At 44.1% G+C, this 26,736-nt stretch overlaps 2 protein-coding genes across 2 annotated transcripts; both read right to left on the reverse strand.

Moving 5' to 3' along the window:
• Window positions 1–5,379: 5,379 nt before the first annotated feature.
• On the reverse strand, window positions 5,380–6,664 carry LOC123041448 (putative F-box/LRR-repeat protein 23). The gene is made up of 2 exons (XM_044464053.1): window positions 6,130–6,664; window positions 5,380–6,037 (listed from the first exon to the last, which is right to left on the reverse strand). Exons 1-2 carry the CDS (start codon window positions 6,522–6,524, stop codon window positions 5,491–5,493), a joined length of 942 nt encoding a protein of 313 aa, XP_044319988.1. The 5' UTR covers window positions 6,525–6,664; the 3' UTR covers window positions 5,380–5,490.
• A 731-nt stretch (window positions 6,665–7,395) lies between these two features.
• LOC123045580 (3-oxoacyl-[acyl-carrier-protein] synthase I, chloroplastic) lies at window positions 7,396–11,293 on the reverse strand. The gene is made up of 7 exons (XM_044468689.1): window positions 10,694–11,293; window positions 9,131–9,562; window positions 8,740–8,913; window positions 8,396–8,509; window positions 8,225–8,326; window positions 7,876–7,942; window positions 7,396–7,702 (listed from the first exon to the last, which is right to left on the reverse strand). The coding sequence occupies exons 1-7, from the start codon at window positions 11,123–11,125 to the stop codon at window positions 7,635–7,637; spliced, it is 1,389 nt and encodes a 462-aa protein (XP_044324624.1). The 5' UTR covers window positions 11,126–11,293; the 3' UTR covers window positions 7,396–7,634.
• Between the last annotated feature and the right edge of the window lie 15,443 nt (window positions 11,294–26,736).

The following is a 26,736-nucleotide window of genomic DNA, read 5'->3' on the forward strand; positions in this document are numbered from 1 at the left end:
ATCACGTCTTGACCATATCACATCACAACATGCCCTGCAGAAACAAGTTAGACGTCCTCTACTTTGTTGTTGCAAATTTTATGTGGCTGCTACGGGCTTTAGCAAGAACCGTTCTTACCTACGCATCAAAAACCACAACGATAGTTTGTCAAGTTGGTGCTGTTTTAACCTTCTCAAGGACCGGGCGTAGCCACACTCGATTAAGCTAAAGTGAGAGAGACAGACACCCGCCAGCCACCTTTAAGCACAAGTGCTCGTAATGGTGAAACCAGTCTCGCGTAAGCGTACGTGTAATGTCGGTCCGGGCCGCTTCATCTCACAATACCGCCGAACCAAAGTATGACATGCTGGTAAACAGTATGACTTGTATCGCCCACAACTCACTTGTGTTCTACTCGTGCATATAACATCAACGCATAAAACCTAGGCTCGGATGCCACTGTTGGGGAACGTAGTAATTTCAAAAAAATTCCTACGCACACGCAAGCTCATGGTGATGGCATAGCAACGAGAGGGGAGAGTGTTGTCCACGTACCCTCGTAGACCGTAAGCGGAAGCGTTATAACAACGCGGTTGATGTAGTCGTACGTCTTCACGATCCGACCGATCCAAGTACCGAACGTACGGCACCTCCGAGTTCAGCACATGTTCAGCTCGATGACGATCCCCGGACTCCGATCCAGCAAAGTGTCGGGGATGAGTTCTGTCAGCACGACGGCGTGGTGACAATGATGATGCTCTACCGGCGCAGGGCTTCGCCTAAACTCCGCGACGATATGACCGAGGTGGAATATGGTGGAGGGGGGCACCGCACACGGCTAAGGAACGATCCGTAGATCAACTTGTGTGTTATGGGGTGCCCCCCTGCCCCGTATATAAAGGAGCAAGGGGAAGGGGGCGGCCGGCCAAGGGAGGGCGCGCCAAGGAGGAGTCCTACTCCCACCGGGAGTAGGACTCCCTCCTTTCCTAGTCCAACTAGGAGACCTTCCATGTAGTAGGAGTAGGAGAGAAGGAAAGGGAAGAGAGAAGGGAAGGAAGGAGGGGGTGCGGCCCCTCCCCCTAGTCCAATTCGGACTAGGTCTTGGGGGGGCGCGCGGCCTGCCCTAGGAAGTCCCTCTCTCTTTCCCGTATGGCCCAATAAGGCCCAATACTTCTCCCGGCGAATTCCCGTAACTCTCCGGTACTCCGAAAAATACCTGAATCACTCGGAACCTTTCCGAACTCCGAATATAGTCGTCCAATATATCGATCTTTACGTCTCGACCATTTCGAGACTCCTCGTCATGTCCTCGATCTCATCCGGGACTCCGAACTCCTTCGGTACATCAAAACTCATAAACTCATAATATAACTGTCATCGTAACCTTAAGCGTGCGGACCCTACGGGTTCGAGAACTATGTAGACATGACCTAGAACTATTCTCGGTCAATAACCAATAGCGGAACCTGGATGCCCATATTGGTTCCTACATATTCTACGAAGATCTTTATCGGTCAAACCGCATAACGACATACGTTGTTCCCTTTGTCATCGGTATGTTACTTGCCCGAGATTTTATCGTCGGTATCCAATACCTAGTTCAATCTCGTTACCGGCAAGTCTCTTTACTCGTTCCGTAATGCATCATTCCGTAACCAACTCATTTGGTCACATTGCTTGCAAGGCTTATAAAGATGTGCATTACCGAGAGGGCCCAGAGATACCTCTCCGACAATCGGAGTGACAAAACCTAATCTCGAAATACGCCAACTCAACATGTACCTTCGGAGACACCTGTAGTACTCCTTTATAATCACCCAGTTACGTTGTGACGTTTGGTAGTACCCAAAGTGTTCCTCCGGTAAACGGGAGTTGCATAATTCTCATAGTTACAGGAACATGTATAAGTCATGAAGAAAGCAATAGCAACATACTAAACGATCAAGTGCTAGGCTAATGGAATGGGTCATGTCAATCACATTATTCTCCTAATGATGTGATCCCATTAATCAAATGAAAACTCTTTTGTCCATGGCTAGGAAACATAACCATCTTTGATAAACGAGCTAGTCAAGTAAAGGCATACTAGTGACACTATGTTTGTCTATGTATTCACACATGTATTACATTTCCGGTTAATACAATTCTAGCATGAATAATAAACATTTATCATGAAATAAGGAAATAAATAATAACTTTATTATTGCCTCTAGGGCATATTTCCTTCAGCTAAAGTAAATGGTAGGCATATGAAAAATAGGATCATTAAATTGGTGTTGGATGAAGGGGGTCATTGAAGGCCAAGATAATCTCAAAGGCTACATCGCTGGGCATTATAGAAACCTCTTTGGTGAGCACGAGATAACATCCTTAACCTTGGATCGTGAGGGGTAGATGTTTTGAGTGAGGAAATACAAGTTTCACATAAAAAATCCCTTGAAAAACTCAAAGATGTTATTTTGTAATGGAAGAAAACAAGGTTGCTGGTCCTAATGCCTTTAACATAGAATACTACGAACATTATGGATCTACTTGCCATTTTGAAAGAATTATATGGTAATAACCTAGATATAGAACATCTCAATTATGGTGTGATTTCTCTTCTACCAAAAGGAAGTGATAATGATAGAATTCAAAAATATAGGCCCATCTGTTTGTTGAATGTCCCCTTTAAGATTTCACCAATATCTCGGTGAATAGATTGATTACTATTACTAAAGGAGTGGTTAGAGCCTCCCAGACTGCCTTTCTTAAAGGTAGATATATATTGGAGGTTGTTATTGTTCTTCATGAATTCCTCAGCTCTTTACATAAAACAAAATCTTCAGGGGTTCTCTTCAAGATTAATTTTAGAAAGGCCTTTGATAAGGTCAAGTGGCCTTTTCTTCTTGAAACTTTGAAGATCAAAAAAATTCTCTGATAAATGAAATGATTGGATTATGAAAATCATTTATGTTGGTAATGTTGTTGTTAAAGTTAACGGTGAAATTTGTCCTTATTATAAAACTCATCACGGGCTTAGGCATGGTGATCCCCTGCCCGCCTTGTTTTTTGACCTTGTGGTAGATGTGTTAGCTGTCTTGGTTGGAAGACCTGTGGATCAAGGTTTAGTGTCTGGTTTAGCCAAAGGTCAGACTCAAGGAGGTGTGGCTATTTTACATTTTGCCGACGATACCATCTAACTCTTTTAGGATGATCTAGAGCAAGCTAGGAACCTAAAAAATGTAATGTTTGAAATTATGTATGGTTTAAAAATTAATTTTCACAAAAGTGAGGTTGTTTGTTCGGGGATGGAGGAGTATAGAATTAAGTTGTTTAAGGAAGTTTTTACATGTGGGATAGGTTCTTTTCCCATTACATATTTAGGGATTCCTGTTGATGAGAAGAGGTTGAGAAATAGCGATTGGAACCCATCCATTGGAAGGATGGAAAAAGGGATGGGGGATGGCTGTGTAGGCTCCTCAATATTGCTGGGAGAACCACTCTAATCAACTCTCTATCTCGCTTGCCTTTATTTGTGTTATCCTTTTACGGTCTCCCAAATGGGATAAAAAAGAAATATGATAGGCCTAGAGCTAGTTTTATGTGGAGTGGGGAAAAGGATAAACATAAATATCACCTGGTGCCTTGGCATACAGTTTGCCTACCAAAAGAGCTAGGTGGTTTGGGTTTTTTGGACTTGGAATTAATGAATATTGCTTTGTTAGCAAAATGGCCTTGGAAACTGTTTAATGAGGAAGGGTCGTGGCAAAAGATGGTGTGGGATAAATATATAGGTAGCTCAAATTTAGGGAAAATCCAGTTGAAACAGGGGGGCTCTCATTTTTGGCAAGGATTGTTAAAAATTAAAGACCTCTTCTTGTCTTGCTGCAAGTTATGTGTGGGGGTGGCAAGAAAACCAGGTTCTAGGAAGATAGATGGCTAGGGGGAGAAAGTTTGCTCTAACTTTCCCGAGACTATATAATATTTCACAGAACCACCATATAATGGTGCATGATGCTCTGTCTTGTAATCCCACTTCTTTAAGCTTTAGAAGAGCTTTGGTTGGGGGAAAAGAAGAACATTGGGCCAAACTTGTAGATTTATGCAGTCATGCTTCCTTTGATTCTGAGGACAAACTCACCTGGGTGCTATCTGGCTCTCGGGAGTATAGTGTAAGTCATTTTACACTACAATGCAAGTGGGCTCTAAAGCCTTTGTCAAGTTTCTTTGGAAGACCAAAATCTTCGCTATAATTAATAATTTCCTCTGGCTTGTTTTGAAACATAGCATTTTGACTAGAGATGTCTTGCTGCAGCATGGGGGCAGGGGGGATGTAAGGCTGAATGTCCCTTCTGTGGCAAGAATGAATCGATCGATCCTCTCTTTTTCTAGTGCCCCCTGGCAAGGTACATTTGGAATATAGTTAGTTGTAGCCTAGGGGTTCAATGTGATTTCTATGATACTAATGCTTGTTTCAATGTGTGGCCGAAAAACCCGGGTTATGTGAAAAAGAAACTTTTTTCTATTGGTGTTGCTGCAGTTATTTGGAGCATTTGGAAAGCTCGTAACCTTGCTTATTTAAAAAAATGGCTGTCGAACCAAGTGAGGTTCTGTTCAGAGTTTCATTTTGGATTAATGATTGGAGTGGCTTGCAGGGGAGGGAGGACGCAAAACTGGGTTGTAGCGGTGTGCAAAACTTCTGGAGCGAGTTGCTACTGAGATCCACCAAGTGAGGTGAAGCTGGGCGTCGTGAACTCCAAGACTGGAAGGAGGTTGATCATCGACAAGTATCGCGGTCTTGTCGTGTGAAAAAAAGAGTGGCTTGGGTTAGCTGATGTTGGGGTTCAGGAGTCCGCAATTTTGACAAAAAATTGCTGGATGTGTGTGTTGGAAAACTCTTCCTAGGTGTGATACGAGATGCCCCTGGTCTTTTTTCCTTTCTTCTCCACCTGGGCTATGTTTCAGCCAGGTTTCTCCATGTTCTTTTTTGATTTTCCCATTGGAGGGGATGATGGTGATCGCGTGGACCTGGTGGTGGTGTGTTTTGGGTTTTTGGTTGTAGTTGACGCTAGTTTTGTTAATGAAATTGGGGGAGTCATCCTTTTTATTTAAAAAAAAGTGAAGTAGAAAAATTGACAAGGTACATAAACTAAATAATATTCTTTTTGCCTGTCGGTTGTGGCTATCCCGTTCTTTTGTGTTTTTGCTCTATGTGAGCATTTTTTCCCTTATGAGACCTCAAGACTTTGTTAAACCTTTTGCTTATCAATAATATGGCCGTATGCATCGTTTTGATGCAAAGGCGGGGGATAACCTCCTTTTCAAAAAAAAAAAGTTAACTAAAGAATATAAACCAGTCTTTTCCTTATCGTGGAGAGGGGTGAAAATGGCGTATGAGCATGTCGGCAAAATCAACGAACCAAAAAAAAGTATCATTGCCATTATTAACCCATCCATTTGGTTCATTGGTTGTACTCCTACTTACAGCAGCGGTATCTTGTGGGGTAGCTGCACACCAGTACACCAGACTACCATGAACTGAAATAGACCAACTCGTGCCAATCACAGTGATGCTCGTCCTGGGTGTTCCACGGGGTCATATCCGGGTGAGAGAACTTCAGATCGTAATCCATCGTCGAGTCACCCGGGAGCCTCAGCGTCTCGATCCCAGGACACCGTGCTCGGATCGCAGCAGCGCCCATCCCAACGTTGAAGCAGTGGCGGATGTCGAGAGATTCGAGGCGCGGGCATCCGTCAAGGATGGCCGCCAGCCCGTCGTCGCTGAGAGGGTTGGCGAAGAGCTGAAGCGACCGCAGCCCGCCCATGGTGGCGATGGCCATGGCCTCCTGGTCGATGTTCTTGGTGTTCCACTTGCAGAACTGATTCTTGCTCAGACGGAAGCGCTTGAGGAGAGGGCAGGCGCTGCCGACGGCCTCGCACGTCCCTGGGTAGACGTCGGTGCAAAGCGAGAGCTCCAGCTCCTCCAGAAGGGCGAAGTTCGTGATGGTGAGCCTGAGCCTCTCGTCGACGATCCTGTCGCCGGAGATGATCCGGAGGCTCTTCAGCGAAGGCGCCCTGTAATGAACACATCATAGAAGGGTTGGTACTACGAAATTGAAGCACACTGGTCAGCTAGCATATTGGGGTGAGAAGAAACGAAAACTCACACGTCGGCGAGGAGGGAGAGGACGCTGTCGTCCACAGCGCCCTCGCCGCAGAAGGCCTCGCACTGCCCCGCGGCGCGCTTCACGGCGGCGCGCGCCAGCCCACAGAGGACGGCGGAGGAGTGGCGTCTGGCGCGGGAGGGCGCTGCGACGTGAGTGGGGCGGTCGGCGTGGGAGCGCACCTCGACGCGGCGCCACAGCTCCGGCTCGTTCCGCGCCGCGCAGCGCCAGGGGCTGCACACCAGGCCGGCGCCCATGAGGACGTCGACGTGGTCCAGCCTGTGGAGCACGGCCAGCAGCGCGTCCCACGGCAGCCCCGCCCAGTCCCTCGCCGCCTCCTCCTCCGAGGGAGGTCCCTCGGGACGGTTGCGGGAGGGCGAGGGCGCGGCCGCGGCCATCGTGTCGTGTCGAGAGCACGAGGGGGATGGGAGCGAGCGAGTGGGCTTTCGTTTGGTACGTCGCTGCGTGGAATGGTGGAATTAGAAGGAAGGAAGGCCGAGTCTCGGCGTTAGCGTCACGTTTCTTCTGCTGCTCTGCAGATCATATCACAAAAGGTGCCCTTGATCTGTTTCATGTGCCTAAAATCCTCTCAGATTGCAGTGGCCTCGTTTGCTCCGCTCAGGATGTTGACACGTTGGTTTATTCATTCATTCATCCTTGACTTGGTGTAGCAGGTATTGAGAGTGGTGCTGCGTCGCTGTGGTCGAGGTGTGCACGTAATGGCAAGCTCATCAAGGGCGGGTTAATCTGATCATTATCATTTTTTTAACTAGTAAAAACAAAACTGTTTTAGTGACTGGCGACGTCAACAACAAAAAACCGCTTCAGTGACATGTAGCAGTAAGGAAAACGATTCCCCTCAACCGACTGATTTCTCGGCCCCCGTCCGCCGACCCATCGTGTATGACACGTGTCTCATGTGATGTGTGTTTCGTGTGTCGTGCGTCTCTGGCATCTTACCGTTCCCCTTAATTTTTTCTGCAACATCATATGTTGCAAAAAGATGAAGACAAAAAATAATTGTAACAAACTTCTGTTGCGAAAAAATTTAAACAACAAGACCTTAATTGTAAAAAAAACTAAATCTGCAACAAGACCTGTGTTGCAATGATGGAGGGTACCGCTCAGCCGCTCGATGCGCCACTCTGACGGCTCGTGAGCCGGCCGATCTTTTAAAAAGATCAGCCGGCAGACTGCTAGTAGACCATTAATCGAAAAACTGTCTACAACAGCACTTGTACAGGAAAGGGAGGAGGAAGAACATCCAAATGAGCTACGTATCAAATTATAATACTGATGAATGATCCTTTACACTATTCCAGGTTTTCCACAACATGGTACACACGAGGAGCGCCCGAAAGAATGATCATATAAACAACAGTGTCAGGGTCAAGGCAGCACCACTCTACCAATCATCAAAACTTGCTACACAAAGCCGGTAAATTCAAGCAGGCTAACATCTAATCAAGAGGATGCCGCGGATTCTATATCTCTGAAGTGATGGCGAATCACGGCTTGAATGGCGCGAATACCACCACCGAATTGTGCCCTCCAAATCCAAATGAGTTAGAAATAGCTGCATTTACAAGAGACCAAACACGCGTAAAGATAGAGATGCTGGCGACGATAATTGTAAGCACTCGCGAAGGGATGGTAGATTCTATGTGAGCTATTCTGCTGAGCATTTGGCTATCATTCATGATGAGCATCTTTCAAGAGAAGGGGGGTGGGACTGGGGGAGGAACTCACCAACATTCACTTCATGCTGCTTCTTTTCGTTAGCTACTGTATCAAAATCAACTTCAGGCTCTGGGTTCTACAAAAGAGAAATGACTCAAACATGAGAAACTCTGACGGTGTGTGACAACGAGAAAACCAGGAATTTTGCAAAATGAGCTCAGCTTGTCTTCCATCTTACTCTTAGCACGGAATGCTACTCTGATAGATACTGGAATTTAACAGATATACACTTACAACAAGCCAGCCTTTACAAGGTAACTCAAAGCAGGTAAATAGAAGGTTAAACACTCGCCAGCATATATATATGAACCATCAGATGAACCAGCAGGAGATTTGGACAGGATAATGACTAACTTACAAATTGGTTAACGGTAGGATGCACCCATCCAGTAGTTATGGACTTGATAGTGGCGATAGCTTCTAACCCACCTGCTGCACCCAGGCAATGGCCTATCATGGACTGGCAGGCAAGGAAGTGACATCAGATAAGAGAACAATTACGAAATGACATGGAAGCGAGCGAGCGAACCTTTGTAGAATTGATCTTGATCTCAGATGGATTCTTGAAGACTTGCTTAATGGCTCTTACTTCAGCCAAGTCACCAGCAAGTGTCGAAGTTGCGTGTGCATTGATGTAGTTCACCTAAAAATACATCAAATGGAATCAAAATCTGCTGACTGGCTGCATTAGAGAAAAGAGTATGAACCTAAAACTGCAGCTAAGCAGGGGAACACTAAGCTTATAAACAAATGAATTTTCAGCGTACGTAACTGTCACACCAATATTTTGACTTCTGATATTAGACACGTGCTAGGAAGTAAAAAAAACTGCATCTGTACAAAAAATGGCTGGGACGTTGATTCAAGATATACCTCCTCTGGTGCAACACCTGCATCTCTGAGGCTCATTGTAATACAGGATGATACACCCAGTCCATCTGATCGAGGATCAGTCATATGGTAAGCATCACAGTTGACTGCACCTCCCAAGTATTCAGCAATTATTGGTGCATCACGCTTCATTGCGTGCTCCAGGCTCTCCATAACCTATTGTCGAACAAGAGTTTCACCGTTTAAGTGTTACATGTCGCTAATAGCAATAGGATCTAATTGATGACTGAAGTTCATGGTGGCGAACTGAGAATAAATGTAACAACCTGAAGCAAACAACAAACACAAAAAAAGGAACGCAGACAGCTAAAATAATTCTAAAGTACATAAAAATATTTAAAAACATGATATTCTTTTTGTTAATCGACCATACCAGTACACCGGCACCTTCACCCATAACAAAGCCATCTCGCTCTTTATCCCATGGCCTAGATGCAGTTATTGGGTCATCGTTCCTTTGTGATAGTGCTCTACATGCTACAAAACCTCCAAGGCCGATTGGAATGATGGCAGCTTCAGTTCCACCAGCGACGATGATATCAGCCTCACCACGACGAATATGGTTTGCGGCAGCATAAAAGCAGTAGTTGGAGGTTGCACACGCAGTTGAAATTGAGTAGTTGGGGCCCATGAAACCAACATCCATGGCAAGCAAGGCTGAACCCATGTTAGTTATAGCATACGGGATAAAGAAAGGTGAAATTTTTCTGTATCCCTTCTCGATAAGATTCTGAACACCATCGGAGAATACTGAAAGGCCACCCATGCCAGAACCCACAAGAATACCAGCCCGCCCCACATCAAGCTGTTAACAATGAAGTCATTAGCGAAAGAGACATTCCAAAAGACGAGATAAAAAATGAACCAACAGAAACCTAGAGAACATGTGGAATTTATGGCAGAATGGAAATGATGGTAGACTAGCCACCTATTGACAGCCTATCGGGCAGAAGAAGCAACCAACTTAACCAACTGCATAAGGGACCATCAAATAAATTCAGGGATTCACCTCTAACTTTTTTGCATGATCTGTTGTTGCAACCAACAGATGATTATGATTTCAGACAAGTGCTATGCTATCTACAAACATGCGTCAGACGGAGTTTATTGAAGTTGAACTCACACAAGTTCACAGGGATTTTAGGGCGCAAACCATCTGCAGTGATTCAGGAGCTTATACGCAGAGCAGGTTCGGATCATATAAAATCTGTGACCAATAGTTTACACCAAGAAACACAAATTTATCTATCTCGGTTTTCTTTCATTCCCAAGCCATCAAAATTTCCTTTTGAAAGAAACTATGAGATCATCTCACAAACAACAAGATAAACCTGTATTTTCTTCAACAAATATCAAGCTACAAATATGTATAGCCATTTCTAACAAACCTATAGAGTGTAAAACTGCCCAAAAAGAAGCCATACTTTTTTCTCAAAACTAAATCCAATTAGACCTTTTTTCCTATTGACAACCAATGACGTTGCCACTGTTAGGGCATTTTGATTTGAGCACTCAAGTTTAATACCCAAGTATTTTGAATAGTGATCACTGAATTTTCAGTCCATTCATCGTTCTAACTGATTCAGATAGAAGATAAATCATACAGAAATAAACTGTTCATACTGATTTACAGTCATCAGCCAGTCACACACATGTAACACAATCACAACCTACATTGAAAATGAATCAAAGCTTGTCTTGAAGTGAAATCTACACTCGTATGTTGCACGAAGAAGGGCTTTCAGGGAGATAAAAATTGATGCCAAACATAACATAACCAAGTCAAACATTTTCTACAAAAGTTTCCACTAAGCCAAAGGAAAACAACTGGAAATGATTTCAACTCAAGAGTCTACTATTTCTGCAATGTCCACATAAAACAGAGAGCTCAGTTCAGTCGGAGGCAAGGGTGCGCCCCGCTCTCCGTCTCACTCACCTTGCCGTGCGCGTCGGAGCCTGCGCCGATCCCGGCGCTCTCGAGCGCCTTCTTGCCGCTGAGGATGCAGTATCGGATGCAGTCGTCAAGCCTCCGGTCGTTCTTGCCGTCGATGTACCCCTCCGACGAGAACCCCCGTATCTGCCCGGCGAACCTCGTGGGGAAACTGCTGGCGTCGAACCGGTCGATGGGCCCGACGCCGCTCTCCCCGGCCAGGAGCCGGTCGTAGAATGTGTCCACGTCGTTCCCGAACACCGACGCCAGCCCCATCCCCGTGATCACCACCCGCTTCCTGGGGTCCGTCTCTCTCTGCGGCGCCGCCGAGGTGGCGCGGACGGCCGCGGCGGGGCGCCGGCGCGGGCGAGCGCGGTGGCGGGGGAACGCGGGAGGAGGGACGCGGAGCCCGAGGGCGTGGGGGGCGTGGGCGTGCATGGCGGAGCTTGCAGTTGGGCCGGCGGGAGAGCGAGTGAGGTGGTTAAATAGGCGCGGCGGCGGAGGAGGAGGCGGCGGGAGAGGCGCCGTGCGGCGAGGGTGGCGGTGCCGGACACAGGGGAAAGATGGATGGATGGATTTTTGGAGGGAGAGGTTTATTGTGGATTGGATTGGGAGGGTCGGAAATCAGAACTGTCGCTTTCAATTACTGTTCGCACACGAACACGTCACCGTGTATCCTCGACGTCGGGGGTGATGCACCGCAGCTCACGTCGAAGGAGACCCGACCGAAAGCACGGTACGCAGGCAATCCGGCGGGTGCTTTTGAGGACCCGAAACCCCACACGCCCGGGAGGGACCCCGTCTGGACGCGCGACGGCTATGGGCTGCCCTAGGTCGACCTGATCGCCCCTAGGGCCTCGAGGTTCGCCGCCCTGCAATAAGAAGAACAGACGAAGAACGAGGAAGAAGAAGAACTAGGGTTAAGGAGAAAAGATAAAAGATAAAAAGTGGTAGATTGATTGATCGGTTGTGTGTTGTTCAATCGGCCGTCACCCCTTAGGTATATAAGAGGCGGCTGGACTTCCCGTGCAAGGAAAAAGCTTGGATTCACGTCCAAAACCCTAGTCAAATTCGGATTGATTTTGTCCGAACTTTCCAAAACTGTTCGGTTTAAATTGGCTGCACCTTGCGGGTCTTTTTTGTGGTGGTAAACGATCTCAGATGGAAACGAGCCCAAAAGCAATCTTGACCGTTTCGACGAGACGAACAACTTTTATGTTGAACGTTTTTTGATCAGAGGTCATCTTGAGGGTCAAATCGGTCGCACGAAACAGGCTATCCCTCGCGCTACCCATCAGACATGGTGTCTGGTGGGGCGCGCCAGTTTTTGCCTCCTGACAGGGCTGTATTCCGATGGCTCTAACTTGTGCATACGAACTTGGATTAGAATGATTTTTATATTAAAATTGATCGTTTCGACGAGACGAAGACAATCCATGTAGATAATTTTTCCATTTGAGGTCGTCTTGGGGGCTTAATCAGCCAAACTATATTCTGAATATAAGATCTTAGTACTTTGAGCATAGTTTCGGTCTTCGAGATGAAATCGGAATGCGATGACCCAAACTTCAAAGATGTTCATATCGACAATACGGAACTCTTTCATGAAGATCACTTCTCTATTTAAGGTCATCTTAAATAAGTTATTGATCGTGCCAAAATCTGGTGTCAACACATGCCCCCCTGTTTTTCGGCAAAGTTTGTGTGCTGAAAAATAACTTCCGCATAGCTTGTTCTAAGGACGATGTCAACACTCCATCGGCCATTTTGCATGTTCTTAGAATGACAAGTATATATCGTCCATTGCTTTTTTGAACCTCTTGATGCAAACTTGGGTGAAAACTTCTCAGCTTCTAAAACAATCCGGTGATAAGGTTCCATAGATCAAAACCATCCTCCGAACCATATTGTTCACCCTTTCGCTAGGATTTTGCAGATAATCAAGAATGAACTTTCTCCAGTCCTTACTTTGCCTGCATAAAAGTTTCATTAGTGGCCGAAGCGGTGGGCTTCGATTCAGCCTTACCTATGTTGACAAGACCTAGCATCGGCTATTGATAGAAATGCAATACACCATGGTAACATAGTAGCCGGACGCTTGCTGTGCCAACTCTTTCGAATTGTCATGCCTAGATATATGAACAATTTCAAAGCAACCCAAGGTAAATCTTGCATCTAGACATACCAAAAGATAAACTATAAGTGATCCGTCAAAACATTGATAACCCTTGGATATTTGTTGCACTACTAATAACGAATCACCGGAAGCCTCAATATGTATAGCACCTATATCAAGGCAAAGCTCCAATCCGAATGACAATGCATATTCGGCTTTGCTGATTGTGCAAAAATATATAAGCGGCCTGAGGCTTCACAAAATAGCTCCATATGGAGATAAATAAGCAACACCAACACCTTGGCCATTGCCACAAATTTACCGTCGAAAATAATCTCCATAGTACTAGAAAGACAAGGGCAATATCAATGAACATGTACCTCGTTTTGGCCTCTAATTGAACTAAGGACGATGTTAGGATACTACATCAGCCATGCTTTGACATATTCTTAGGGCGATAGATAAATACCGGCCATCAACATAATGCCCATGTAGAATTCATTCACCAAATCATGTATAGCCGAAATAAACAAATGAAATAGCAATCAAATATTTCGGCCCTTTGGATTAGCAAGAAAAAATGTAGCTAATAAAATGTATAGAGATTTGGTAATACCCTCTCATGATGCAGAAAATTATGTCGCTTCCATGGATTAAAATAAATCCAGGGAGGGTAATTTATCATACCTGATGATGAATTCCATGGCAAAGGCATCAATGGTATGTTGAAGAATATGGATGATGTGCTAACCGAAGATTTTGATGGGGTGATGGAAACCTTCGGCTTAACTGTTTTTGGCTTCCATCCTTCTCTTTCTTCACTTTTGTAACACTTGTTGCAATAGAAGGTTGCACATCACTTTCATTTTGACTGCTCCTCTTTGGAATCCATGCCATGATCTTGTTTTTCAGCTCTTGTGCACTAAGTTTTTGTAATTCCTTTTTTCGCCAATACAATAAGCCGAGTGGGCACCCCGGCTGTGATTTTGTTTGAAGCAATGACAACTCTTTTTGGGCCTTGTGCACCCTCAACTTCTTTTCCTCAGATTTGGAACTCTGATTTTTATCAATTGATTGTTTCACTTCTTTGCCTTTTGTAGCCAATGTCAACACTTTAATTGGCTCTTTGTTATTTGAGATCAAATCTGAAGTAGCACACTTACGACCATCTCTTTTCACGCGGTAAACTTGCTTTACCACCTCTTTTTTCTTCCTTGAGCTCTGGACCGATTCCTTATGATTGAAACGGTCTTTGATGCGTGATTGTTCAAATGTTGATCTTCTTGGAGCTGCATAGTATTGGTGAGATGGTCTAGAATAAGATGGAGAATGTGCCCTTGTACCATACCTGTCCCATGATGAATATGTATCTATATGAGCATAGGGAGGCATCCACGGCATTGGCATTGGCGGCCCAAAATAAGGATATGAATATGTTGCATTAAAATTATCACTTGGCCAATACCAATCCTCATATTTGCGCCTTGGGGGTGATCTTGGTTTCTTTGCATGATTTGGCTGATAAGCATTCTTCTCTTCACTCATCTTTTGATATTTATCCAATAGTTCAGCAAAGGTGATTTTTGATCTCTTACACTTGCGCTTATTTCGGCCTTTGTTTTCTTTTGGTTTGCTTTCATCGATCATTAGATTTGCTTGCTGCCCCCCAGTCCTTGGCGTCTCCATTGTAGCTTCGATGGAATTCTCGCCCTCAAGATTATGTTCATTATTCTCTTCAACAACTTCTTTACTTGAAACCTTGATCCCATCACCTGCAGTTTTTACATTCTCTTTAAATGGATCGGCTTGAAGCAGCCAATGCAAAAACCTTTTGCCATCGGGACCAATCGGAATAGATTGGTCATCTCTTGGTGGTTCAACAAACTTCAATCGTCCTTTTTCAATGGCCGATTTAACTATTTGCCGAAACATGTTGCAATCCTCAAAATTATGTTTGAACGAATCATGCAACTTACAATACATTCGTCCTTGGATTGATGGCTTAACATGGTGATCGAGAATTGTAATGTAATTATTTTTCAGCAATAAATCAAATATTTGATCACACATGCTTGAATTGAAGGTATACTTCTTGTTTTCTAGCCGATCTTGCTGTTTGAACGGCTTTGGAAATAAGCAAACGAATGGTTCAGATTTGGAATCTCCCCATTCGGCTATGCATTGTGTTTTTCACTCTATCTCCGATGTCTTTGGATAAGATATTGTATTAGCATCGGTTTTCTCAATAGAATTTAACCTTGGCTTTAAATTTCTGAAACGAAGATATTTAGAATATACATGTCTCAGTTGAGACCAAGTGCAAGCCAAGTACGAAATAAGCAAAGCTATCCAACTAGATATGAACTTTAGATAAAGCAACGGGGAAAGCTTTGGCTGTAACAATAAGTCATTATCGGTCTTTATAAATGGCGCAATGGTTTGACCAATATGTTCCATAACAATTTTATTGCTAACAAGTAAATTACCCTTCTTAATTGGTCTTTCAAAATTACTTATGAGAATATTTCTTATAGATGCATCAATAATGAAGTTGCGACCAAATCTGAAAATAGGTAAATTACTCGCTATGCATACCTCTTCAAATATGTTGGGATAGCATGATGGTGGTGCCATTTGAAGAACATCTTGCTCCGTCTTTGGATGGCTCCCCAACACCTTGTCATCATCTTTTTCTTGAATCCGTGCATCACTGCTTTGAAGATTTTTGTCGGCCGAACTTTGTTTGCCTACTTGTTCTTGTCCTTGAAGCTTGTCAATTTCTACGGCACGGAACTCATAGGGCAGGAAGTAGGTTCCATTGACTTCAGAAAAATCAAATATGGCTGTTTTGCTATGCTTTCCATGCCCTTTCTCAATAATGCTTGCCTCTTTGAATTTGATTGACTCGGAATATATACTACTTGATTTAGCTTTTCTAATAACCGAATTTTCTTTGTTACCTGAATCAATAACTTTATCTTTTTGAATTTGCAAGGCTTCTCGCTCTCGTCTAATTTTAGCCCACATCTCAGCTTGGCGAGCTTTAAACTTTTTCATCTCAATTTCCATCCACTCCTCGTGAGATTGCCCCCCAATACTTTCAGACTTTCCCGGCAATGAGGTGCCAAAACTTTGCAATTGTTTACGGGGTGCACTGGATGGTGCAAGACTGGGCAACTGCATCATTTGCACAACTCTAGCTTTTACTGCAGCAAAATCATGAGGCTTCCCGCCTTCTATTAGTTCCTTTCGAATGGAGTTGCACAAATCCCAAGAGAATGTAAGGTTGTTCTCAACTACCCAGTCTGGATATGGTTGCCCCCCAATGCTCTTAGACTCTTTCGGCAATGAGATGTTGCCGAAATTCTGTAATTGTGTATGGGGAACATGATATGCCATGGTAGTAGGTGAAGGCATTTGTGCTCCTGTAGAAGTTTCACTTATTCGGCCATGACCATTAAGATGTGGAGCCGAATTATGGACATCAACAGTCGCGTATGGTGCCAAAAAACTAGTAGCATGAGGTGTAGCATACGATGTTTGAGGGTAATTGGCCGAATAACTAGTAGTAGCATGGCCAATTCCCCTATCCACCGGCATGTTTGGATTAACATGTTGCAAATTAGTTGCCGATGAATAAAAAGATGAAACACTATGTTGCATGCCATTGGAAGTTCCTACATTGGGTGTTTCAACTTGATTAACCGAACTCATCATGTTGTTCATCGGCATATAGATTTGTGGGGTTGCCGATGCATGGGAGTTGGGATACATATGTTGCATGTTGCTAAAATTATATAAAGTTGAAGCATGAAGATTATTCTGAATCGGCTGTTGCACATAATTAGATACATGATTAATAAAACTAGGGCTAGCCAATACATTATGTTCATTAGACGATCTAGCAACAACATATGCATTATTTGCGTCTACATAAGTGAATCGAGTATTCATATTACCTTTGTAGATTGCAAACCCTAGATGACGATCTCTTCGTAGCAAGAACAGGCCGGAGACAGTTCAAAGCTTCGTCCCCTGCGGAGTCGCCAAAAAATGTGTTCGCACACGAACACGTCACCGTGTACCCTCGACGCCGGGGGTGATGCACCGCAGCTCACTTCGAAGGACACCCGACCGGAAGCGCGGTACGTAGGCAATCCGGCGGGTACTTTTGAGGACCCGAAACCCCACACGCCCGGGAGGGACCCTGTCTGGACGTGCGGCGGCTATGGGCTGCCCTAGGTCGACCTGATCGCCCCTAGGGCCTCGAGGTTCACCGCCCTGCAATAAGAAGAACAGACGAAGAACGAGGTAGAAGAAGAACTAGGGTTAAGGAGAAAAGATAAAAGATAAAAAATGGTAGATTGATCGATCGATTGTGTGTTGTTCAATCGGCCGTCACCCCTTAGGTATATAAGAGGCGGCTGGACTTCCTGTGCAAGGAAAAAGCTTGGATTCACGTCCAAAACCCTAGTCAAATTCGGATTGGTTTTGTCCGAACTTTCCAAAACTGTTCGGTTTAAACTGGCTGCACCTTGCGGGTCTTTTTTGTGGTGGTAAACGATCTCGGATGGAAACGAGCCCAAAAGCAATCTTGACCGTTTCGACGAGACGAACAACTTTTATGTTGAACGTTTTTTGATCAGAGGTCATCTTGAGGGTCAAATCGGTCGCACGAAACAGGCTATCCCTCGCGCTACCCATCAGACAGGGTGTCTGGTGGGGCGCGCCAGTTTTTGCCTCCTGACAGGGCTGTATTCTGATGGCTCTAACTTTTGCATACGAACTCGGATTGGAACAATTTTTATATCAAAATCGATCGTTTCGACGAGACGAAGACAATCCATGTAGATAATATTTCCATTTGAGGTCGTTTTGGGGGCTTAATCAGCCAAACTGTACTCTGAATATAAGATCTTAGTACTTTGAGCATAGTTTCGGTCTTCGAGATGAAATCGGAATGCGATGACCCAAACTTCAAAGATGTTCATATCTACAATACGGAACTCTTTCATGAAGATCACTTCTCTATTTGAGGTCATCTTAAATAAGTTATTGATCGTGCAAAAATCTGGTGTCAATAATTACTACTGCGTATTTATGCACTGTAAATGCTTTTGGAAGAGAAACATGTTGTATTTCAAATGAAGCAAAATAAGGGCTTAGCTACGGAACAGTTGACTGAAAAAATTGTAAAAATTGAGTCAATTCATTTGTCCTGAACTGTCCGATGCAAAATGAACTGTCACATGACCTTCCTCAACCTCCTGCCCACGTCTATCGGCTGACCCGCTAGCCTCCGCCGCCCGCGGGGCTCCCAGCATTGCCACTCCGCCCTTCCCTCACCGCTGGCCATGGCGCGCCACCCCCAGCCATCCTCTAAACCGACGATCCACTAGAATTTCCCGAGGACAACCCCCCTCCCCCCCAGCGCATCTTGAACTGTTAACCTTCGAACCCGCCTTCGTCGTCTTGCCAATGGCCACGACTCGTTCCTAGACGAGGCCTTGTCGGCGTCCCCGGGCCTCCGTGGTCCGCCGCCTCCTTCCTTCCCAAATGGAATTGACTGGCCCAAATTCAAAAGTCAGGCAACTTACATCTAGTTAAACTGGCAAAATAGATCTCCCAATCCCGATGGGTTTATCTAGAATTCTATCATAATTTCCGGGAGATAATTAAGTGGGATATCAAAGGTTTAGTGGATGATTTCCATAATGGTGTCCTAGACATTTCTAGGCTCAATTATGAGATAACAATTTGACCCCAAAAAGCTAGAAAGATTCAAAAGGATATGCTTGTGTAATGCTAGTTTCAAAGTTTTCACTGAAGTTTTGACGAATAGATTATATTCAGTGGCTGCTAATGTAAGATCCCATGTAGTTTGTGAAAATGAGATATAAAGGCTGGGATTAAAATTTTGCATGAGGCACAAATGGCACTTGATACCATACATCATGAGAAACATAATGCCAAGCTCCTGAGAGGGGGGCATGTAAGTGTTAAGGTCAATGGCAAAGTTGAGCCTTATTTCCCTGCACTTAAAGGGATGAGGCATGGAGATTCCATATCCCTTTGTTTTCGATCTAAGAGTTGATGCCCTAGTTATGTTTTTAGAAAATTTTACACAAACTAATATGGTGAAAGGGGTTTTGGAAAATATAGTTGAATGAGGTATGCAGATGCCACTAACTTTTCTTGTACTGGGTGATTTAATTATTATTTTTTGAGGTCGGGTGATTTAACTATTGCACACAATGTAAAGGTGATCATTTGTGCATGTGGGCAAACATTGGGTTAAAAAACTTTCATAATAAAAGTGTGTTTTTCTTATGTGGAATATAATAGGATTTTTTTCATGTTAGATAGGAGGTCAACCAATGATATATTTAAGCATCCCTGTTGATGAGAAAATAATTAGATATAAGACCTAGAGGAACGATTGAAAAAAATGAGCATATATGTGAATGTTGGCAAGGCAAAATGTTGACACTGAGAGGGATTTGACTTTAATCCCATCTTGTTTATCTAATATGCCTCCATATATGATCTTTTTTTACATAATTCTTAATGGATTTAGAAATACGTGATTTCTTTCTGATCTGGATTCCTTTGGCATGAGGATTATAACAAAAGAAAGTATCATTTGGTAAAGTGGAGAGATGTTTGTTAGCCTAAAGACCAAGTGGGCTTGGCATACTCAATCTGGATTTAATGAGCCAAGTTCTTATGGCACAATGGCAGTTTCTTTTGAAAAGGGGAGTACTCGGGCCTTTGCAGCGCAAGATGCACACAACCATTGGCACGATGGTTGTGAAAAATATGAAACCACACAAAGACTATCCTAAAGAATAAATATATTATAAATAAATATATTAGTGGAATCAGACATAAGATTGATGATCCCAATTTTGGCCTGGATTTGTGGATGTGAAGAAAAAAATACTCTTTGTTGCAAAAGGATTATTGGAGAATACTGTATCTTGGAGGACCGGTGGATTGATGGTGAGCCTTTCAACCAAACATGCCCCAAATTGTATGATATTTACTTCAATCATAACATTTATGTGGCTGGGGTGATAAGCAGTGGATCGGGTAATATTGAATTTCAGAGGACCCTCGGGGTGACTTTGCATTCATGACACAACATTATTGAAACATGTTCTGCAGTTGTGTTGACTGGTTATCCTGATACTGTTAGGTGGGCACGGACTATGAGTTGTGTGTTTACTGCTAGGTTGTTATTACATGAGGTTACTAATGAATGTCGCTCTCTTGATTTTTTTATGAATGTTTATACTCAGTTTGAAATGCAAGGTCTTTATCAAGTAGATCCTATGTAACATTATATTAACTAAGGATAGCTTGATTAGAAGAGATTGGTATAGGGTTCGGGCATGTCGATGTTGTGGGAAAGATGAATCAATATATCATATTTTCTTACAATGTTATGTTGCCAAGTTGATTTGGAATATTTTAGAGTGTGCCTTTGGTGTTAATATTGTTCCTAGAGCATACAAGAGCAGTTTCGAAACCAGCTGTCATGATTTAACAAGCAGAGTAAGAATTTGTTTATTACTGTCGACACTTCTACACTTTTTAGACCATTTTGCAATTTGAGAAATGAGGCATTCTTTTACAACAAAAGGGTCATTGATCCCTTTGTTTGTGTTTACTTTCTGGCATGCTGGCTAAAAAATTGGTCGGTCTTGAAGACAAACAGGGAAGCTGCAAGGCATAAAGTTGGGAGTAAAAATGTTTGAGCAATTAGCAAGTGAAGCTTTTAATAGCACTCAAGGATGGATAAATATGGAATTTTTCAAACATCTTGATGGTTTTCTTTTGGAACTGAAGACCTATTGTTGTAGACATCTAGTGATGTTGCAATCACTGGACTACTTCTGCTGCATGTCTCATGATCTTCATCTGGTGATGTGTGTGTCTAAAATATCTGATTCGGTTGTAACTTTGGCGCTAGCTCTATCATAATACCTTTGACTTTGAGCTATGTTTAGAAGTTCTAGCGCATTGTGAACACTGAATGGGCAACACTTATAGGTCAATAACGTTAGAGAAATCTTTCTTGGGGTCTTATAGTCCTTCAACTATTTTTTGTTACTAAGGATTTCTATAAATTACACTCTTATAAACCAAAAATTACATATTTCAAATTTTCCAATGGTTAATTCAAAGAGGCCCTAAATTATATTACAAAGAAAGGTTAACTTTCCAAATATATAAAATGCATTGACTCATCTAATTTGTAAAACTTGAATGATCATCCTCAAGGAAATTGCCAACCATTCACCTCCTATATTTCCTTTATAGGGCGAACCCCTACAATATGGAGAGTAAATTTTGTGCTTCCTCCTAGCAGGTTACGAAGAATTCCACCATGATTCTTTTGCATAGACAATGTCAAGTGCAACTGAAAGGATCGATATGGTTGACTAGAGGGGGGTGAATAGGTAACTACCATTTTTATCTTTTCTTAGCAAATTAGGTAAGCAACAAATAGGTTGTCTAGATATGCAACTAGGTGAACAACCTATATGATGCCAACAATGGCAACAACACAAGCAAGCAAGAAGTAGAACACAAGTAAAGCTTGCACAAAGTAAAGGTAAGAGACAACCACAAGTGGAGCCGGTGGAGAGGAGGATGTGTTACTGAAATTCCTTCCCTTTGAGGGGAAGTATGTCTCCGTTGGAGTGGTGTGGAGGCACAATGCTCCCCAAGAAGCCACTAGGTCCACCGTATTCTCATCACGCCCTCACACAATGCGAGATGTCGTGATTCCACTAGTGGTGCCCTTGAAGGCGGTGAGTGAACCTTTACAAACAAGGTTGGGGCAATCTCCACAACTGAATTGGAGGCTCCCAACAACACCAGAAGCTTCACCATAATGGAATATGACTCCGAGGTGACCTCAACCATCTAGGGTTCTCAAACACCCAAGAGTAACAAGATCCACAAGGGATTGATAACCCACAAGGATAGGGGATCGCAACAGTTTTCGAGGGTAGAGTATTCAACCCAAATTTATAGATTCGACACAAGGGAAGCCAAAGAATATTTGCAAGTATTAGCAGCTGAGTTGTCAATTCAACCACACCTGGAGATTAATTATCTGCATCAAAGTGATCAGTAGCAAAGTAGTATGATAGTTTTGATAATGGTAGCATCAACAGCAGTAACGGTAACAATGATAGTAGTGATTTTGTAGCAGTAACGGTAGCAGTAGCAACAGTAGTAACTTAGCACGAACAATATAAGGTAAATTCATAGGCATTGGATAGGTGACTTAGATATTCATCATGAGATAGTTATAACCTAGGTCGATATGGCGCTACCTCCAGTTCATAAATATAATGTAGGCATGTATTCCGTAAATAGTCATACGTGCTTATGGAAAGAACTTGGATGATACCTTTTGTCCTACCCTCCCGTGGCAACGGGGTCCTATTGGAAACTAAGGGATATTAAGGCCTCCTTTTAATAGAGAACCGGAACAAAGCATTAACATATGGTGAATACATGAACTCCTCAAACTACGGTCATCACCAGGAGTGGTCCCGACTATTGTCACTCTGGGGTTGCCAGATTATAACACGTAGTAGGTGACTATAACTTGCAAGATCAGATTTAGAACATGGATATAATGGTGATAACATAAACGGTTCAGATCTGAAATCATGGCACCCGTGCCCAAAGTGACAAGCATTAAGCATAGCAAAGTCATAGCAACATCAATCTTAGAACATAGTGGATACTAGGGATCAGGCCTTAACAAAACTACCTAGATTACATGATGAATCTCATCCAACTCCTCACCGACCAGCGAGCCTACGAAGGAATTACTCACTCCCGGTGGGGAGCATCATGGAATTGGCGATAGAGATGTGTTGGTGATGATGAAGATCGAAGATCCCCCTCTCCGGAGCCCCAAACGGACTATAGATCTGGCCTCCCTATGAAGAACAGGAGACGGTGGCGGCTCCGTCTCGTGCAATGTGATAATTCTTTCTCCTTGATTTTTTTTCTGGAATAATGTGATTTTATAGCGTCGGTTTCAGGGTCATTGGGCCACTAGGTGGGGACAACCCACCTGGGCGCGCCTTGGGGGGCAGGCGCGCCCTGGTGGGTTGTGCCCACCCAGGTGCCCCCCTCAGGTGCCTCTTGGCTCCAGAAATTATCTTTATTGATATAAAAATCCTTGCAAAGTTTCGTTCCATTCCGAGAACTTTTATTTCTGCACAAAAACAACACCCATGGTAGTTCTACTGAAAACAGCGTCAGTCCGGGTTAGTTTCATTCAAATCATGAAAGTTAGAGTCCAAAACAAGAGGAAAAGCGTTAGGAAAAGTAGATACGATGGAGACGTATTAGGGATTAGTGGGGAAATCAAATTTCTCTTAGTGGAAGTGTAGATAGGGGCCTTCTCAACCAATCCCTAGAAAATCGAGAAGTTTGATTGGCTAGGGAGATAGATGGGGCAAAAATGAGCTTTGGAGCAACAATGGAGTTTGGGGAGGAAGAGGTAAGTTTTCATGGGGAAGAAGACCCCCTTTATATAGTGGGGGACAAATCCAACCGTTATGCAGCCCTCACCCCGCACATAAGCGGTACTACTGCCCAAGCGGTAGTGATAGGAAAGTAAGTGCAATGACACAAAGGTCACGGGCAAGTACTGCCACCGGAGCGGTACTACCGCTCGCCCAGCGGTACTACCTCTGGGGTTGCACAACTGTACTGTGCTAGAATGGGTTGTGGTAGTATGGTAGCAACGGTACTACTGCCAAGAATGGATGATACTACCGCTTACAGCCGGTACTGCCGCTCCCTACTACCGCTGAGGAAAACAGGGGAACACTGAAGAGCAGAGCCGCGAGCGGTAGCGGTAGTGGCAGCGGCAGTAGGCGCGGTACTACTGCTTGTAAGTGGTAATACTGCTCCTACTTCTGCTTGCTCTACTGGGTCAAAAGGGGTTCCACAGAAGTGAGCCAGAGAGACTACTGCTGGACTACCATGCAACCCAACACGAAGAATCGAGACCCAAGTAGATGGCAATAGACGCGCGGTACAAGGAGCGGTACTACCGCTGGCAGCTCTCCAACCGCCCTTCTGCAAAACGGAGGGAGAACTCCATCAAAGTGAAAGACAACGGGGTGCAAAGTAGAATGTGTACATGATGATTTCCCCAAACCTTTCCGCGGTGGACACTCTCTTGATAGTATGGTTTTCCTACGACTCAAGTCCACCACAAAAGAACGCATGAAAGAAAACCGTCTTCACTCTAAAACTCCGAGGGGTTCGAATCGTCTTGTGCCATATGATCAAATATCTAAAATGCTCGATGCACACGATTAGTCCGCAAAAGCATTGTCACCAATCACCAAAACCACTAAGGGAGAAATATGCCCTAACAATCTCCACGTTTCTGGTGGATTGATGACAATGCGGTATTTGCACAAGAGTAGTCACAGTAAAATATGTAAATAGACGGGCTCCCCCTAGATGTGTGCGCTAATTAAGTATGCTTTTGGAATGTAAAGCGCCGACATTAGGATCAACACTCCCCCTATATTTTATAGATAGGCTACACTAGCATCAACTAATATAAGAGAGATAAACAATGATGCAAGGAATAGCATGTGAGCATGAAGATGGGGCACATGATAAGCATAATATCTCACAAGAAAACAAGGTACTGGACATAAAGGATAAAAAGGGTAGCATAAGTCTCGGTCTCCAAGTCTCACAAACACAAGCCAAAGCAATACGATAAAAGAGTTGATGAGAGAGAAAAGCAAGCAAATAAGACACAATCGTGACTCAGCAAATACCTAAACTCTCTCCCCCTTTGGCATCGAGACACCAAAAGGGAAAAGGGCACCACTAAGACAAAGGTGGTAGCAACACTCAACGACATCACCAATTGTGCTTCTCCTCCTCAGAATCCTCTGCAGCATGTGACGGACCTTCATCTTCCTTATCTGAATCAGACCACTTGTAGTTCTGAGAGATCCAAGCCTCCTCATCTATGATCTTGTCCTTGGATCCACTAGTGATTTCAAGGCAACCTGCCTCATAATGGCCTTGTCTCGATCGCGGGCCTTCTTAGCATCCACATGTGCCCTGTACTGACCCTTAGCCTTAAAGCGGAACAACTTCATCTTATGACTGAGCTTTTTAGCCGAAGATGGCTCCTCGGTCGATGGCTCAAAGTTTGGCCCATCATCATCATCCTCAGACCCAATGGTCTCAGTCTCTGGAGGAACCGGCATAGTAAAACCCCATTTTTCCTTCTGCCTTAGCTGAACAACATCATGGGAGACCAAATACCCAGTGAGAAGTGCCTCGGTAGGGAAGGCAACATTCCATCTGTCCTCAATGAGCTACATCAATTAAGGGCAATAGATGGGGCACTTACGCTCCATCATAATAGAGTGAAGCTCTGACCACATAACGTTGGAAATGTCCAACACCATTGGAGATCCCTTCTCCTTCTAGCAGAAGAGAAGCAAGTCCACAAGATAAGAGTGCACCATATCCAAGCTTCCAATGCGAGGAGATAGAGAGTGTCGGGAGATCTGATGCATGATATCAAGAAAGGGGCATAGCTCATAGGATACCTTCCCAGTGTCTAAAACTTCCCGAGTGGAGTAAGGCCAAAGAACTGATTTGTGAGAAGCAGCACTCTCCTTGTGAGGACGAAACCCAATTGGGTTTGGTCCCCCTGATCATTATAAGATAAACTATCCATGAAGTCCTTCCATTGAGCCGATAGACGCCTACCATTGGTCATCCAAGTGAGTGTCCTTGTTTCATCATGCCCAAAATGCACCGTGGCATAAAACTGAGCCACAAGCTCTGGACCAAAGTCCTTGTTGAAGGTGATAATCCGCTTGAAATCCAGCTCTTCACACCTCTGCAAAGCCTCTCCAAAATAGTCTAAGTGCTCTCCATGTGGGTGAGATCAATGGACTTGACTTTCACAAACAAGTTCTTCTTGCCTTTCAGAACATCATGATAAATCGACTCTTGCATCTTGTTCCAAAACCGACAATTGGAAAGAGATGGTTCTGGAGGCAAGCGGTAAGGATTGCTCTTACGAGAGAGATGGAACTCCCGTGCTGACGCTTCATTTGTTGTCTTGGTTCCCTTGTTCCTCGACGCCATCACCTTAACCCTCTGCCTAGGCTGCTCACTTGGTTCACTTTCTGGCATATCAGATGAACGTTAGCGCTTGGAGCCACTAGTATGAGTCGGGTTCTTGTCTCGAGCTTGATGCCCGGAGGTACCACCACCTAAAAACCACAAGACAACAAGAGGGAAAAGCAGGTGAAAACGTATTGCATAATCCAAAGAAAAAGAGATAAACGAGATTGAAGGTTGAGCGAAGAAAAATCAAAGTAGACAGCTCTGGGCGATAGTACCATGCCTCACAACGAAAGTACTGCCTACAAACAATAGTACCGCTCCAAGGGAGCAGTAGTACCACTCGAGGCGGATGTCAGCGGGCTGGCCACTGCCGCGATGAGTTCTGGTACTACCGGAGATGTCAAATTCAAATTCTTCGTGGGTCAATCTTCAATCCACCTAATCTAGCAGTCTCCCACGTCCTATGGCCAAAAAATGATGAATGCAATCCATATTTCCCTAAACTTAGATTCAATAAATAGAACCATAGGAGAGGAAAAAGAGGGCAATACCAGCATCCATGGCAAGAGGAGAAGGTGGGAATCAATCCCACGGGACGAAATCATGGAAGACAGCCCATAATCGGCGGCCCGGTGGCGGCCCCCCAGAGCTTGTTCATCGCCTGTGAGAAGAGAGGATCAGGGGGAGAGAGACGAATGGGTATGGGGGAGTTGGAACTCCTCCTGCCTGACTCATAACCCCCGCACCCACTCAAGAGAGGTAGTATCGCTCG

This window comes from Triticum aestivum, chromosome 2B (assembly GCF_018294505.1).
Source record: "Triticum aestivum cultivar Chinese Spring chromosome 2B, IWGSC CS RefSeq v2.1, whole genome shotgun sequence".
Lineage (NCBI taxonomy): Eukaryota > Viridiplantae > Streptophyta > Magnoliopsida > Poales > Poaceae > Triticum > Triticum aestivum.

Bases quoted from the DNA above. Each gene is read 5' to 3' on its own strand.
- LOC123041448 (XM_044464053.1), bottom strand. From the start codon at position 6,524: ATGGCCGCGGCCGCGCCCTCGCCCTCCCGCAACCGTCCCGAGGGACCT. The intron at 6,038-6,129 runs GTGAGTTTTCGT...TGTTCATTACAG, and splicing joins CTCTCCCTCCTCGCCGACGT to GGCGCCTTCGCTGAAGAGCC.
- LOC123045580 (XM_044468689.1), bottom strand. From the start codon at position 11,125: ATGCACGCCCACGCCCCCCACGCCCTCGGGCTCCGCGTCCCTCCTCCC. The intron at 9,563-10,693 runs GTGAGTGAGACG...CATTGTTAACAG, and splicing joins GCTCCGACGCGCACGGCAAG to CTTGATGTGGGGCGGGCTGG. The intron at 7,703-7,875 runs GTGAGTTCCTCC...TTGTAAATGCAG, and splicing joins GCAGCATGAAGTGAATGTTG to CTATTTCTAACTCATTTGGA.